This window comes from Poromitra crassiceps (genome assembly GCF_964638095.1).
Source record: "Poromitra crassiceps genome assembly, chromosome: 29".
NCBI classification, from domain to species: domain Eukaryota; kingdom Metazoa; phylum Chordata; class Actinopteri; order Beryciformes; family Melamphaidae; genus Poromitra; species Poromitra crassiceps.
In genome coordinates, this window is record NC_139641.1 from 2,637,286 (window position 1) to 2,650,179 (window position 12,894).

General features: G+C 42.7%; 1 protein-coding gene across 1 annotated transcript in view; it reads right to left on the reverse strand.

Annotated features, from left to right (window-relative positions):
• LOC310799974 (dysbindin-A-like) overlaps nt 1-12,894 on the reverse strand; it is a 33,509-nt gene that overhangs the window by 18,718 nt on the left and 1,897 nt on the right. Inside the window, exons 2-7 of the mRNA XM_083662574.1 lie at nt 9,562-9,621; nt 9,421-9,471; nt 8,661-8,721; nt 8,254-8,386; nt 4,851-4,983; nt 1,619-1,641 (exon numbers count right to left, since the gene is read on the reverse strand). Of these exons, the coding sequence (XP_083518700.1) occupies nt 1,619-1,641; nt 4,851-4,983; nt 8,254-8,386; nt 8,661-8,721; nt 9,421-9,471; nt 9,562-9,621 (461 nt within the window). The remainder of the gene's footprint in view (nt 1-1,618; nt 1,642-4,850; nt 4,984-8,253; nt 8,387-8,660; nt 8,722-9,420; nt 9,472-9,561; nt 9,622-12,894) is intronic.

The window sequence follows — 12,894 nt, forward strand, 5'->3', positions numbered from 1 at the left end:
AATGGGGAATTCACTTCCTTATGTAGCATAAGCCTAGCTTCAGATTAGGGTTAGGCACTCGTGGGGGCCTGAAGAACAGAATTGGGCACTAATGGCCAAAACGCACACACGTCTCCATACACAACATGAGATCTCTGCCTGCCAAACACTTTTCTGCATGACTCCATAATGCACGTGTCTCACTGTGAAGTTCCCGATGCATTCAGACACATTCAGGCGATAACGTGGGGTGGCAATGTGCCAAAAAAAGTGAGCGCTTGCGTTTGTTACACCGGCCAAAAGCCGCCAGTCAAAATAGACCTGTGGATGATTTGAAGTGGCATTCAATTCATATCTGACAATTTATTTATCCCCACAAAAGTTAGGCGATATGTCTCGATTAGGCTGATGCAACACTATCACCGTCTTGCATTTTCACATAAGGCCCACAAGACAGACAGGTCGGGAGGAAAATAATAATAATAATAATAAACCATTCAAGCCGTTTGCAGCACTTGAGGAAACCGTGAGTTTGCTTGTTTTATTATATATTTATATCTGTCTTTTTGGAAGGAAAAGAGGTCGGCGGCCATGTTTGGAAAGTAGTGGCGGCTACCTCTTTTCCTTCCAAAAAAGACAGATTATGTGCATTTTGGATTAATATTTCATCGTGTGGTGAGTACCCGAAGCACAACTTGTATTTTGAGATGTGTGTTTTGGCAGATTTTTAACAGCTGTACCATTAGCCTCCATTCTATGGCGATAATTACTAACTTCACGACTGTAGCTCACTGTAAACTGAGCGGACAGTGCCGGTAAGGCATGGTGTATCTTGGTTATGTGGGGGATGGGGGTGTGGCAAATGAGCTAAACTTCCAAAAAAGTGGTGTATCCTTTTAACAGAGCACAGTACATTGTGTGTTAGACACTCCATGTACCATAAGCATAGCTTCAGATTACTGTAGGGATGGGACAATATATTGAAAATCAATCTACCCATTAATTCCGGGACTGCCTGTGAGTGAGTGAGTGAGTGTGTATGTTGTCCTTCGCAAATCTGTCAGATCGACTTCAAAACTTGGAGAGTGCGCTTAAGGGAACCTGACGGAGTGCAGTGCCTTTAATGAAATTCAGACACATGCAAAGTCATAGCGCCACCTACTGGAAACAAAAAAAATCGGTTTATCTCGAGAGCTGTTCGTCCGATCGACTTCAGTGCTGCTGTATAAAAAAAAAGCCCTATCACTAATCAGGCTTTCCAACGATATAAAATACAATGCCAATTGGTATTATTAAAGGGGAGAAATAATCGACCGAAATAACGTTTCCAAACTTTTTTTGAGGAGTTTATATATCGGTGATCGGTGATCGGTCGATGATCGGTTGGCCAGATATTTCCCATAGGCGATCGCTGATCGGTGATCGGTGGCAAAAAACGTGATCGGTGCACCCCTAGTCTATAGTGTAGTAGTAAGAGTACCTTTGTGTTGATGTTTGCATTGTAAAGTAGTAAGAATGTCTGCATTGTAATGTAGTGAGAATGGTTGTGTTGTAATGTAGTAAGAATGTTTGTGTTGTAAAGTAGTAAGAATGTTTGTGTAAGAAAGCAGTAAGGCTTGATGACAGTGTGGTAGCTCACCTTTCAGGGCCTCTAGCTCCCTCCTGTTAAAACACAAACACAAACAATGTTACCATACTGTCACTGTCACTGTTAAGGTGTCATTCAGGTTACAGACATCCTAAAACATGTTATCAGATTTAAAATAGCTATGTATGGGTGATGGATTAGATTGGATTTTTGATTGGTCTCCATGAGGCCTCAGTGTAAAAGAAAAAAGAAAAAAAAGTGGGTAAATTATAAATGTCTGACAGCTCTCTCATGCCACAATAAAAAAAAAGTGGATAAACTATAAACTTCAGTTGCCCACAAGACTAGATGCAGTATATGATAGAACAACTGAAACCAAATCATATCATATCCCTATAAATATATAATTGTATCATCATCGCCTCTAAAGCTGTGTTCACACTGAGATATTTATTTTTCTCTCTGTCGCTTGATTCAACCCTTTGGAATCTCTCTGTCGCTGTGTTTAAATCGCTCGTCAACAGGCACAATAATTGACGGACATCTGGGGGCTATAACGTTACGCAATGTCATGATATTTGTCCACTACGAGCCACCGTAGTTGTTTACAAGCCAAGCCTATCAGCGTGCTCCTAATGCGAGCTCTATACCGGTAGTACAGACTTCACTTCATGTCAGCTGTCAGCCTGTCAATCAGCTGTCAATGCGGTTTGTTGCCACACAATAAACCAGCGGTTTGTTCCAAGCCAGTGTGATCCTTGACTCGCTCTCACACGGCAGCCAATAAGCGTTGAACAGCGAGCGACTGATGCCAACGTAATTTCGCTCGAGTTGGGATATTTCGTCTCGGGCGACGAGCAAATTTTCTCCCTATCGCTCTGTCTCTGTCGCTCTTGACGCCCAGCGATTTTTCTCCCGGGCGAATATACGCTCAATCGCTCGTTTGCATTGACTTTGTATGTAAACTCGATGCCAGCGAAAAACTTTAATAGGTCGGTGTGAACGCAGCTTGACAGATAGGAACCACGTTCTCCAGGATGGGTACCCATAGAACCCATCAGACACTTTTCTGACAAGTAGGAATGCACTGGTTCCGATTTCCGATTTCCGAATAGTCTGACTTGCCGATACCGATTTTGGCCGATTCTGATTTTCGTTCTAAGAACAATAATTGACAGCTTACACAAACATTTTGTAACTTTGCTTTAATAGAAAATTAAGATTCATATAACAATTCTTATCATTTGCATGAGGTAGGACCATCTCACTCAAACACATCTCAAAATAAAAGTGTTCCAGGTTACTGGACAGAGCTTTTCTTTTTGTGTGCAAATACAATGAATATAAAAAAAATGAATTCCAGTATATCCCACAGCTATCATGCATTTACTTTTCCAAAAGAAAACAGGTGCAACACAACATCAAAATGTTATCCATGGACAAGGAGTTTATAGACTATAGGTCTGGAGCCCAGACCTTCGAAGCCACGCCCACTCTACAGTAGTGGATTTGGCTCTTCTTGAGTAGATGAGGAAATGAGTTTGAGTTGACGATTCAGTCTGAATATCAGAGTTTACACACAGAGTCCGACATTTCGTATGCATTTTTTTAATCCGCCATCCGGAAAAAAAAAAATCGTCACGCACAGAAAACCTTGAACACCGAGTCCGATGCGTTTCATTATTATGTTCGTTGTTCTATTCAAAGTCCTCACCTGTATACTGGACACAGGGCTCCATCAATGCTCACATTCACCTAGCCAAGCCGGCTGTGGTGCGCTGTGGCCGGGTGCTGCAGCACACCGCTCCCCGGGGAGAGGGAGGTGAGCGAACCGCTCAGACTGGACTCCAGCCGAGCGGGACTCGGCCAGTTGTTCCTCCATTTTCGACTTGCATGTGTGACAAACTGCGAGCTTTGTGTCTTCTTCACTGATGGTGAAAAATGTCCACACTGAGGAGGACATGCTGGCGCGTGTGTGGTGGCTGCTTGCTTTAGTTTTGGCTGCAGCCCGTCTATCTGTCTTGCTGCTTTGGCGCACGTCACGTGAAAAAAGGGGAGGGGGGAACCGACCGGCACACAGAATCCGATATGTAGACTGACCGGCGCAGGTATATATATATATATATATATATATATATATATATATATATATATATATATATATATATATATATTCAAGTTTATTCATTTAGGGGGGAAAACCTTGAGATTTGCTGCAGCAGAAAGGGAGATAAACAGCGCACTTACAGTATGTCCATCTTGCAACAGACTCTTTTTGTAGTTAAGCTACTTCCCTGCATAGGGCAGATACTTCCTTCTTAGAGTTTCAAAGTAAAGTGCCTATGCATGAAACATGAAATGAACATGACACATGACACAATGATGAAAAATAATCTAGCTAAAGTAAAACATAACAAAATTACCATTACGAGAATCTTCAATACATGTCACATTTACTGTAAATAGTATAACTGTAAATACTGTAAATAGCACATATTTTAGCTTTGATGAGAAACTACAACTTTTAAACTATTTATTGCCATTTACATCTATTCTATTTATTACTACTTATTGCCTTATTTAATTACTCAAATCAAAACCATTCACAACAGATATGTCTTGTGAGATTATTACTGGAAAATCCTTTTTTTCCTGCGGCGGTCCACCCACAACAACTCAAAATCCTGTGGGAAACACTGTAGTTTAAATATACAAGTCTTTTCCACTCACTGAGCCATCGTTGGCTTGGATTATGAGCTGTATGGAGTAATTACTGTATATTGATATTTTCTGCTCTTTTAGGAATGTTGGTCTGCTTCAGTTTCAGTTCAGAATTCTTCTTCCTTTTTATTTTTTGGAGAACACTACTGCTATGAAGTTGTGCTGGCAAGCTCCGGAACTGTTTTATGGACTAACAAACTTGCATGGTTCCGAGTAGATAATGGCTGAATTTTCATTTTTCGGGTGAACAATTTCTTTAATATTGGCAAACATATTGGCAATATTGTGTTTTGGCCTGTAAGCCATGGAAGTATGAATAAAATTGTATTTCAGCTGAAGAATGGCTCAACTACGACCGTGTTATGTGCCTTTGCCAAAAAGTGGTGTCTATAAAATAATACATTGGAATATACTGCTGCATTGACAAAGATGTGCTGAGGCACCTAAGCACTTTTTGTGCCAGGAAAAACCCTGGAAATAATAAAGCAAGAGAAAAATTACAGTAATTAAGGCCTATGGGCTTTGCTCCATAAATACAAATAATAATATGTATGTCACATACCTCTTCTTCTTCTTATAGTTCTCCAGTTGGTTGATTTGATGTTGTTTAGACCTCTGCTGCTCACACTGGCAACACAGAGTCTCCAGGTACATCAGTCTGCTTTCCATCTCCTCAAAGTCACCTTCCAAATGGGCTGTGGACACACAATTTAGACTTAATGTAAACCTGTCTGCTGGTTTGCTGTACAGGAGTGCATCTCTCTGCAGAGATATATGTAAATACATTCACTTAAGACGACTTTCTTGACTCCTGGCTCCTGCTTTTTCTTCTATATCCCCCCCCCCCCCGATTTTTTTATCCAATTTTTATCCTCAATTAGTGCTAACTAACTGAATTTATTTAACCTGGTTGCTGCTCCACCCTCTGCCAATCTGGGGAGAGCCGAAACTGGCTCCATGCTTCCTCCGAGACATGGGCAGTTAGTCAGCCGCTTCTTTTCACCTGACAGAGGAAGCTTCACCGGTAGGACATAGCACGTGGGAGGTTCACGCAATCCCAACCAGTTCCCCTCCCTCTGAACAGGCGCCCTTAACGACCAGAGGAGGAACCACATCAGCAACCAGGATATTGCATGTTTTGGTGAAGGGGGTTCCTATATGAAGGAAACCCCCGGGAGGCACGGGGAGAACATGCAAACTCCACACAGAAAGGCCCTTTTGACGACCCCACCCGGGCGGTGGGCACTCGAGGACATGCGGACGGGCACGCACTCCTTCAGCGTTCACAGCGTCCCAGGTGGGAATTGAACCTAGGACCTTCGAGCTGTGAGGCGACAGCGCTTACCACTGCACCACCATACCCCCCTTTCCTGGCTCCTGCTTTTTGATGTCAAGATGGCTCACTGTCTTTTTAGCTGTTAAATTCCATTCTGCATCAGTACCCTTTCAGACAAGAGGCATTGTTACTTTCACACATGTGGAACACCTCCGGTGTAGAGTAGTAGAGAATGTTTGTGTGTGTGTGTGTGTGTGTGTGTGTGTGTGTGTCTGTGTGTGTGTGTGTCGAGTGGAGACGTTGTGGTAGTGTGCTGTAGGAACCGCAGTGTTTATGCGAGACAGACTTAATTTTTTAAATTAAATTAAATTTTTCATCATCATCATCAAAGAGACATATTTCAGAAAGCAATTCTCCACTCCATGAAAAATCGACATATTACTCAGATGATAACATGGGGTGGCGATGTGGCCAAAATTGGGCGCCCTGTTCTGTTGGCACATCGCACAAAAGTTCACTTTCAAACTGGCAGATGTAGGAAAAGAAATGATTCAACGTTTACATGTTTACTCACCAATTTGGTGGCTCTCTTCCAAATAATCCAGCCACGTAACTACGTCCGTTCATGAAATAAAATAGCACGGGGATATGAATGGTTTGTAAAAGTGCCGCATGGTAGCTATGTCATCAACACGCCCACTCGCTCAGCAGGAGCTGGTAGCTACGTCACCTCGCTCAGCTCTGGGGCGACCCAGACATGAGACTACCCCCTAAGCCTAGTCACAGATCCGGGTCAAAGGAACGTTGCAGGAGCGTGCATGCTGCTGAACTCCAGGGCATGTCTGAAAGGGGCTGAAGCGTATTGAAGGCAAGAGATTGAAGCTCATTCTTTTTTGACAACAGCACTCCCACCTTGATGTTGCAGTACAACCACCACTGAGTGGAACAACCTATTAGGCCATGTTCAAATTTCAGGCAAATCCAATTTGCTGATAAAGTCATTAATCATCATTATCTTGATTGGTTTCCCAAATCTGATTTGGGAGTGTGTCCGCACTGCCACAAATCTGATTCTCAAGTCAGATCTGTGTGTCCAGACCTAAACAGCCTATGTGCATGGGTTGCTATGGTAACGACGTGGGCATCAGTAAATACGTACGTTGGTGACGTGGTTTTCCTGCACAGAAGCATTTGATGACGAGTTGCGAGTGACGTTCAAATCAGATTTGGTGGATCTGCGCATCCACACTCAAGTCACATCAGTCGAAAGCAGATTGGAAACTACCTCCATATGTGGTTTGGGAGAAGTGACACAAATCAGACTTGGAGCGTCCAGACTCATAAAACCAATCTGGCTAAAGTCATTAATAGGTCACTAAAGTTCACAAATCAGATTTGGCCTCCTAGTCTGAAACATTGGCGAAAGTTCTTATCAATTTCAATTATTCTGTGCAGAATCGTCGAAGTTGTCCTGCTGGTTTGCTACTGCGATTGGTCAAAGAGTTTGATGAATGACAACAGACAGCAACCAATAAGATGGGGCTGAAAAATATGTCACCGAATCAGTGGCGGATAGGCTTGAGTCCAGACCCTAATGAAGGATTCATAGAGACACTGCATGAAATAGGCCACGCCCATCACGGGGGAAAAGCTCCATTCATTTCCACACACCAGCATCATTTTCCTTGAATTAAACATAGCTAAAAGCTGTTGTGTGGTGGGGCTGCGCTGACAACAAATGTAGAAAATCGCCAGTTCAAGTTTTTTTGTACTCCCGAGCAAAACAAGGAAGACATTGAGAATTGGCGAGAAGAAAAATGTGGATCTAGCTGTCAAGGAAGTAAGTTGGAGTGTTCATCTTCCGTATATACAATCTTTTTGTGCAACACGCAACCATGCACGCGACATAGGAGAACGGCAGGATTGGAGGGGGGGTTTCCGTTTTCCCCCGTCTTGGGCGTGGCTTCTGAATGATGACGCGTTACGCAGTGTCTCTATTGGGGCTGGTTTCCACGCTACTGAGAGTCTGAGTGCCTTGGATTTTTGTAGTAGGGCAAACTGATTACTTCCTCATTCATATGGACAAGAACCCCACCTCGAACGAGCACCTCTCCTTTTTACAACATATTCTTTAAGCCAAGTAGCGTTCTTTTTCTCTTTCTACAGTTCTTCAAATAAACTTGTCTGAATGTCTGTCTAGTCTACATTCTGTGATGTTTTGTCTGTCCTTTTCAAAGTGTGCTTCAACCCTGCAATAACTGCTTGCAGCTATATTTTTATTATTATTGTTCACCTGTGCTGTGTAGGGCTGTGAATCTTCACTGGCCTCACGATTCGATTCGATTATGATTCAGAGGGCTACAATTCGATTCGATTACGATTATCGATGCATCTTCAATCGATGCATCACTTTTTTTCCCCAATACATGATTTATTTTTTCTCACTGTGGCTACTTTTAAAATAAAAGTGCATTTGGAATTGCATTGTATTATGATCCAAATAAACAACTGCATGTACTTCCATTATATTTTATTCGATTATTTAAAAAATAAATAATAATAATAATAATAATCGATTTTTGACATTTGTGAATCGATGCAGAATCGTGCACGTCCGCATCGCGATGCATCTTATAATCGATTATTTTTGACACCCCTAGTGCTGTGGAGAATGATACAGGCTCCGTACCTATCTTAGTTGTGATAGTGTCAAGTTCGTTGATGAAGCCCGGCAAGGTTTGCAGTTGTTCCTGTAGTTGTGTCAGGGCTACTGTCCTCCTGTCCCAGTGTGCTGACAGCATCACTACTTGCCCGTCCACTGCCTGGCAAACAGAGCGGTGGAGAGGGGAAGTGGAAAGAAATGGTGGAAGAGAAGAAAGACCTTTGATGTAAACATAAGTTACAGACGTTGCAAAAAATACAGACAATATTAACACTGTAGACAATATCTACAGTTTCAATGTTTATGGCGTGCGCCATCTAGAACAGGACAAGCAGAGATTAAACCTTTATTTTGAAGGTGGTAGGGAGATAAACATAACATAAACTGCCCATAAGAGAGCAGAATAGAGCAGCACAGAACAGTATTGAGCCTACCTCTGCAGCCTGAGCACAGTCTTTAGCTCTTTTATGAAGCCGAACCCAACTCTCCTCATACCTACACACACACCCCACACACACACACACACACACACACACACACACACACACACACACACACACACACTTAAGCTGTGTTCACACCGAGATATTTATTTTTCTCTCTGTCGCTCGACTGAACCCTTTGGAATCGCTCTGTCGCTCTGTTTAAATCGCTCGTCAACAGGCACAATAATTGACGGACATATGGGGGCTATAACATTACGCAATGTCATGATGTTTGTCCACAACGAGCCACCGTAGTTGTTTACAAGCTAAGCCTATCAGCGTGCTCCTAACGCGAGCCCTATACCGGTAGTACAGACTTCACTTCATGTCAGCTGTCAGCCTGTCAATCAGCTGTCAATGCGGTTTGTTGCCACACAATAAACCAGCGGTTTGTTCCAAGCCAGTGTGATCCTTGACTCGCTCTCACACGGCAGCCAATCAGCGTTGAACAGCGAGCGACTGATGCCAGCATAATTTCTCTCAAGTTGGGATATTTCATCTCGTGCGACGAGCAAATTTTCTCCCTATCGCTCTGTCTCTGTCGCTCGGACGCCCAGCATTTTTTCTCCCGGGCGAATATACGAGAATTACGGCAGCGAAAAACTTGAATAGGTCGGTGTGAACGCAGCTTAATACCAACAAACACGGTGCATTACATTGAAATTCACTGGGTGTCTGTGTGCATGTGTGAGTATGATTATACAGTAACCTGCTGAGAAGTTCCAGTCCAGCAGTAAGCTGAGGAAGGCTTTCCTCAAACCTGACAACACAAAGGAAAATGATGTGTATTAAAACTACTGTACGACACTACAAATGAACACACATATACTGTACATCTGTTTCTGCTCACCTGGGTCTTCTCTTGACTTTGATCTTTGGATCTTTAGACTTGTCCCCCAAGGTCTTAATGCTGAAAGAAAGAAAGAAAGAAAGAAAGAAAGAAAGAAAGAAAGAAAGAAAGAAAGAAAGAAAGAAAGAAAGAAAATTGGCTTAAGGAGACTTGGAATATGGGGGATGAGCTGTATTGACAGGGTATCCGCGGGGTCTTGAAAAGTATTGACAGTTGATAAATCAATTTAGGGAAAAGTAAAGCCCTTAAAAGGTATTAAAAAGTCTTAGGGTGCTTTTAGAGATGCTGCGATCCGATCATGTGATCGGATATCGGCGCGATATCAGCCAAAAAACATGGATCGGATCGGATCGGATTCCAGCGAAAATGACCGATCCAAGGCTTCGATATAAGCACTCCATTCCATGACTCCGCTCCAGGATTTCTATCCAGCATGCAGCAGCAGCAGCAGCAGCACACAGAGGCCAGGGCCAAAACGTCAGACACACCCGTCCTTAACCTATGTGCGATTCGAAATCACGCGTCCGCACCATAGACTGGCAAAACATGGCTGCCCCCAGTGTGGCTGACAGAAACAACCACTATTGCAATTTGCAAGACATGTCCCGCAAGGTTTCTGAGATTAGGGGAAAGTCTGAGCTGGCGTTACGCTAAACCAAACGTGGGGATGAGGCAGCGGATTTGTTTTGGCGTTAACGTTAGTTGTTGTGATGATGGCTAACGGGGCTAACGTTAGCTAGCTGGTTAGGCTATCTAGTTGCAGGGAAGCGCTCCACAAGCTTGTTGTGACCAAAACCCCCGCATTTAAAGCATTTCATACTCCCAGAGCTGGCGTAAACCATAGAGAACCTCATGCATTAGCCTACTCAAAATGTAACGTCCAGGGTTTGTGTCTCCAAAATCAACTAACGTTAACGTTACATGCAAGCTAACGTAGCTAGCTGCGGAGCACTCATGATCTATAAGGAAAACGAATGCGCACATAGCCTACATAATTGTCAACATCACATACATGTATTTTCTTTAATCTAGACTACAGGCATCATTTTTCAGTCAAAAGTGAAACGACACAGATGGCGTATAGTGAGGCTTTCCATGCCTCACTATAGAACTGGCCCCATGCAAAATTCAGACCGCTTATATGTTGCCGTCATGCCAATAAGAGTCTAAATGTATTTTTTTATGTTTTATCTGCAGACTAAGCAGCTAGGCTTTCGGTTCTATAAAAGCCATTATTTTTTGTAATGACTATTGAGTGATACACTTTACTAAAAAAAATATTATATCACAATAGTGATGTCAGATTTGCTTAGGTCAGAGCTATGGAATATTAAATCCATCTTTGCTCACAACATTTGCCCTTTCTTTCTTCTTCTTTTTTACCCCAGGTGTGCATAAAATACAGGTTAAGAACTTATGATAAAGTCATGGAAATCCATTGGTCAAAATGTGTATGAACCCTGAAGGGTTAAATTGAGCATTTATGAGAGATTTCAAAAATATCGAGATATATATCGTGTATCGCGATATAGCCGAAAAACATTGCAATATTCTTTAGAGGCCATATCGCCCAGCCCTAATTTGATTGTTATGTTTTAGTTTTACATCAAATGAATTACCGTAAATTCCGGACTATAAGCCGCACCGGTGTATAAGCCGCACCTGCAAAGTTGACTATTTTTTTCTTATATAAGCCGCACCGGACTATAAGCCGCGGGTGTTTTAACACTTTCAGTGCCACGGCCCTTGGGCAAAAGGTTGCTTGCTGTGCCACATAGGCCGCAATGCATTTTAAAACAGTCATATAATTTCTTTAATAATTACTATGTAAACACTGAACACGCACAAATAACGATGAGACTCTCTTCTATCACCTGCAAAAAAAAGTTTATTGATCCCATTTTCCGTTCTTTAGTTATGAGCCGGAGAAGATAGCTTGATCGAACGAAAAACAGAGCTTTTTTTCTACGAGCTGAGATAATGAGCCTTTTGTGAAATTAAACATTTCAAGCACATCACTGACTCTGAAGCTAATTTTCTGATGTAGTCACACCTCAAAAATAATTTCCTTCAATAAAACAGTGAAGGCAAGGGAATTTTGTTTGGAAGAATAATATTTTTAGCTGAAACCAGCAGCGCTGGCGCCTGCATGCGCTGCTGGTTGCAGCTTCTTGCTGATCTTTTGCTGCTGGTGGGCATCGGATATTCTGGCTTGCGTTTGCCAACCCTGTCCTGCTGTCTGGGTCTGTGTTGTGTACTTGGCTCTGCGTGCCCACCTCCCCCCCTCCTCCTCCCCCCCCCCCCCCCCCCCCCCCGTTGTGGGAGTGTCTCTCTGCTCTGCTGTTTTCTCGTTTTCTCTGCCTGTGCTCAGCACTGAAAAAGTCAGCTAGATCCTGCTTTTTTACAGCCGCGTGTACCAGCTCCCATGCTTCGAGTTGAGAATAATAACAAATCCACGGCTGATCATGTGTTGCAGCGGACACGGAGGCTGTTGCAGCGGACATCGAGGTGCTCAATTGTGATAGCAGATTGGCTGCTGCAGGGGCACAGCTAAACGTTGCTTCAATGAAGCCGCTGCATACGGACGGATGCGATGCGATTTCCTTCCCCCCAATGACTTCTTCTGTGTGTTTCACTCCACGTTCTCTCATCTGGAGAGCGCTGTCGCCACCTAAGGGTTCTGTAAAATAGGTTAGACACATTCAATACCTCTGAATATTGTAAGAGGCGATGTAAGAGGCATAGATCGACACCCCCCCGTCAAAAAAAAAAAATCGAGTTATGACGCCATTTGGCGTCGCTGGCACTGTACGGTAAATTTCTAATGACGCCATATGGCGTCGCTGGCACTGAATGTGTTAATGGTATTTTTTTTTTTTTTTTTTTTTTTTGTGTTTTAATGTTTAATTACCATATGTAAGGGTTCATGCACAGAGGGGATTGTCGGGAAAGAGATGGCTGTTTGAGGAAGCTCCCATTTATTAACATTTCAACAAAACAACATAACACAACACCACCTGTGTTGTTTTTTACAGTGCACACAGTGTCATACAGTGTGGTGAAAAGAGGGCAAGAGAGGAAATTAAAACTTATTATAGTTATATAGGATTTATAGTTAGAAAGAGTGCTAAAAAAGAGAGATTTTTTTTTTTTTTTTTTTTTTTTTTGGAAAAAATCCATAGATAAGCCGCACCGTTATATAAGCCGCAGGGGCCAAAAAAGCCCAAAAACGGGAAAAAAGGTGCGGCTTATAGTCCGGAATTTACGGTAGATGAACTAAATTGTTTACATACTATATTACCAAAGCACACACATACATACCTAACCCTAAAA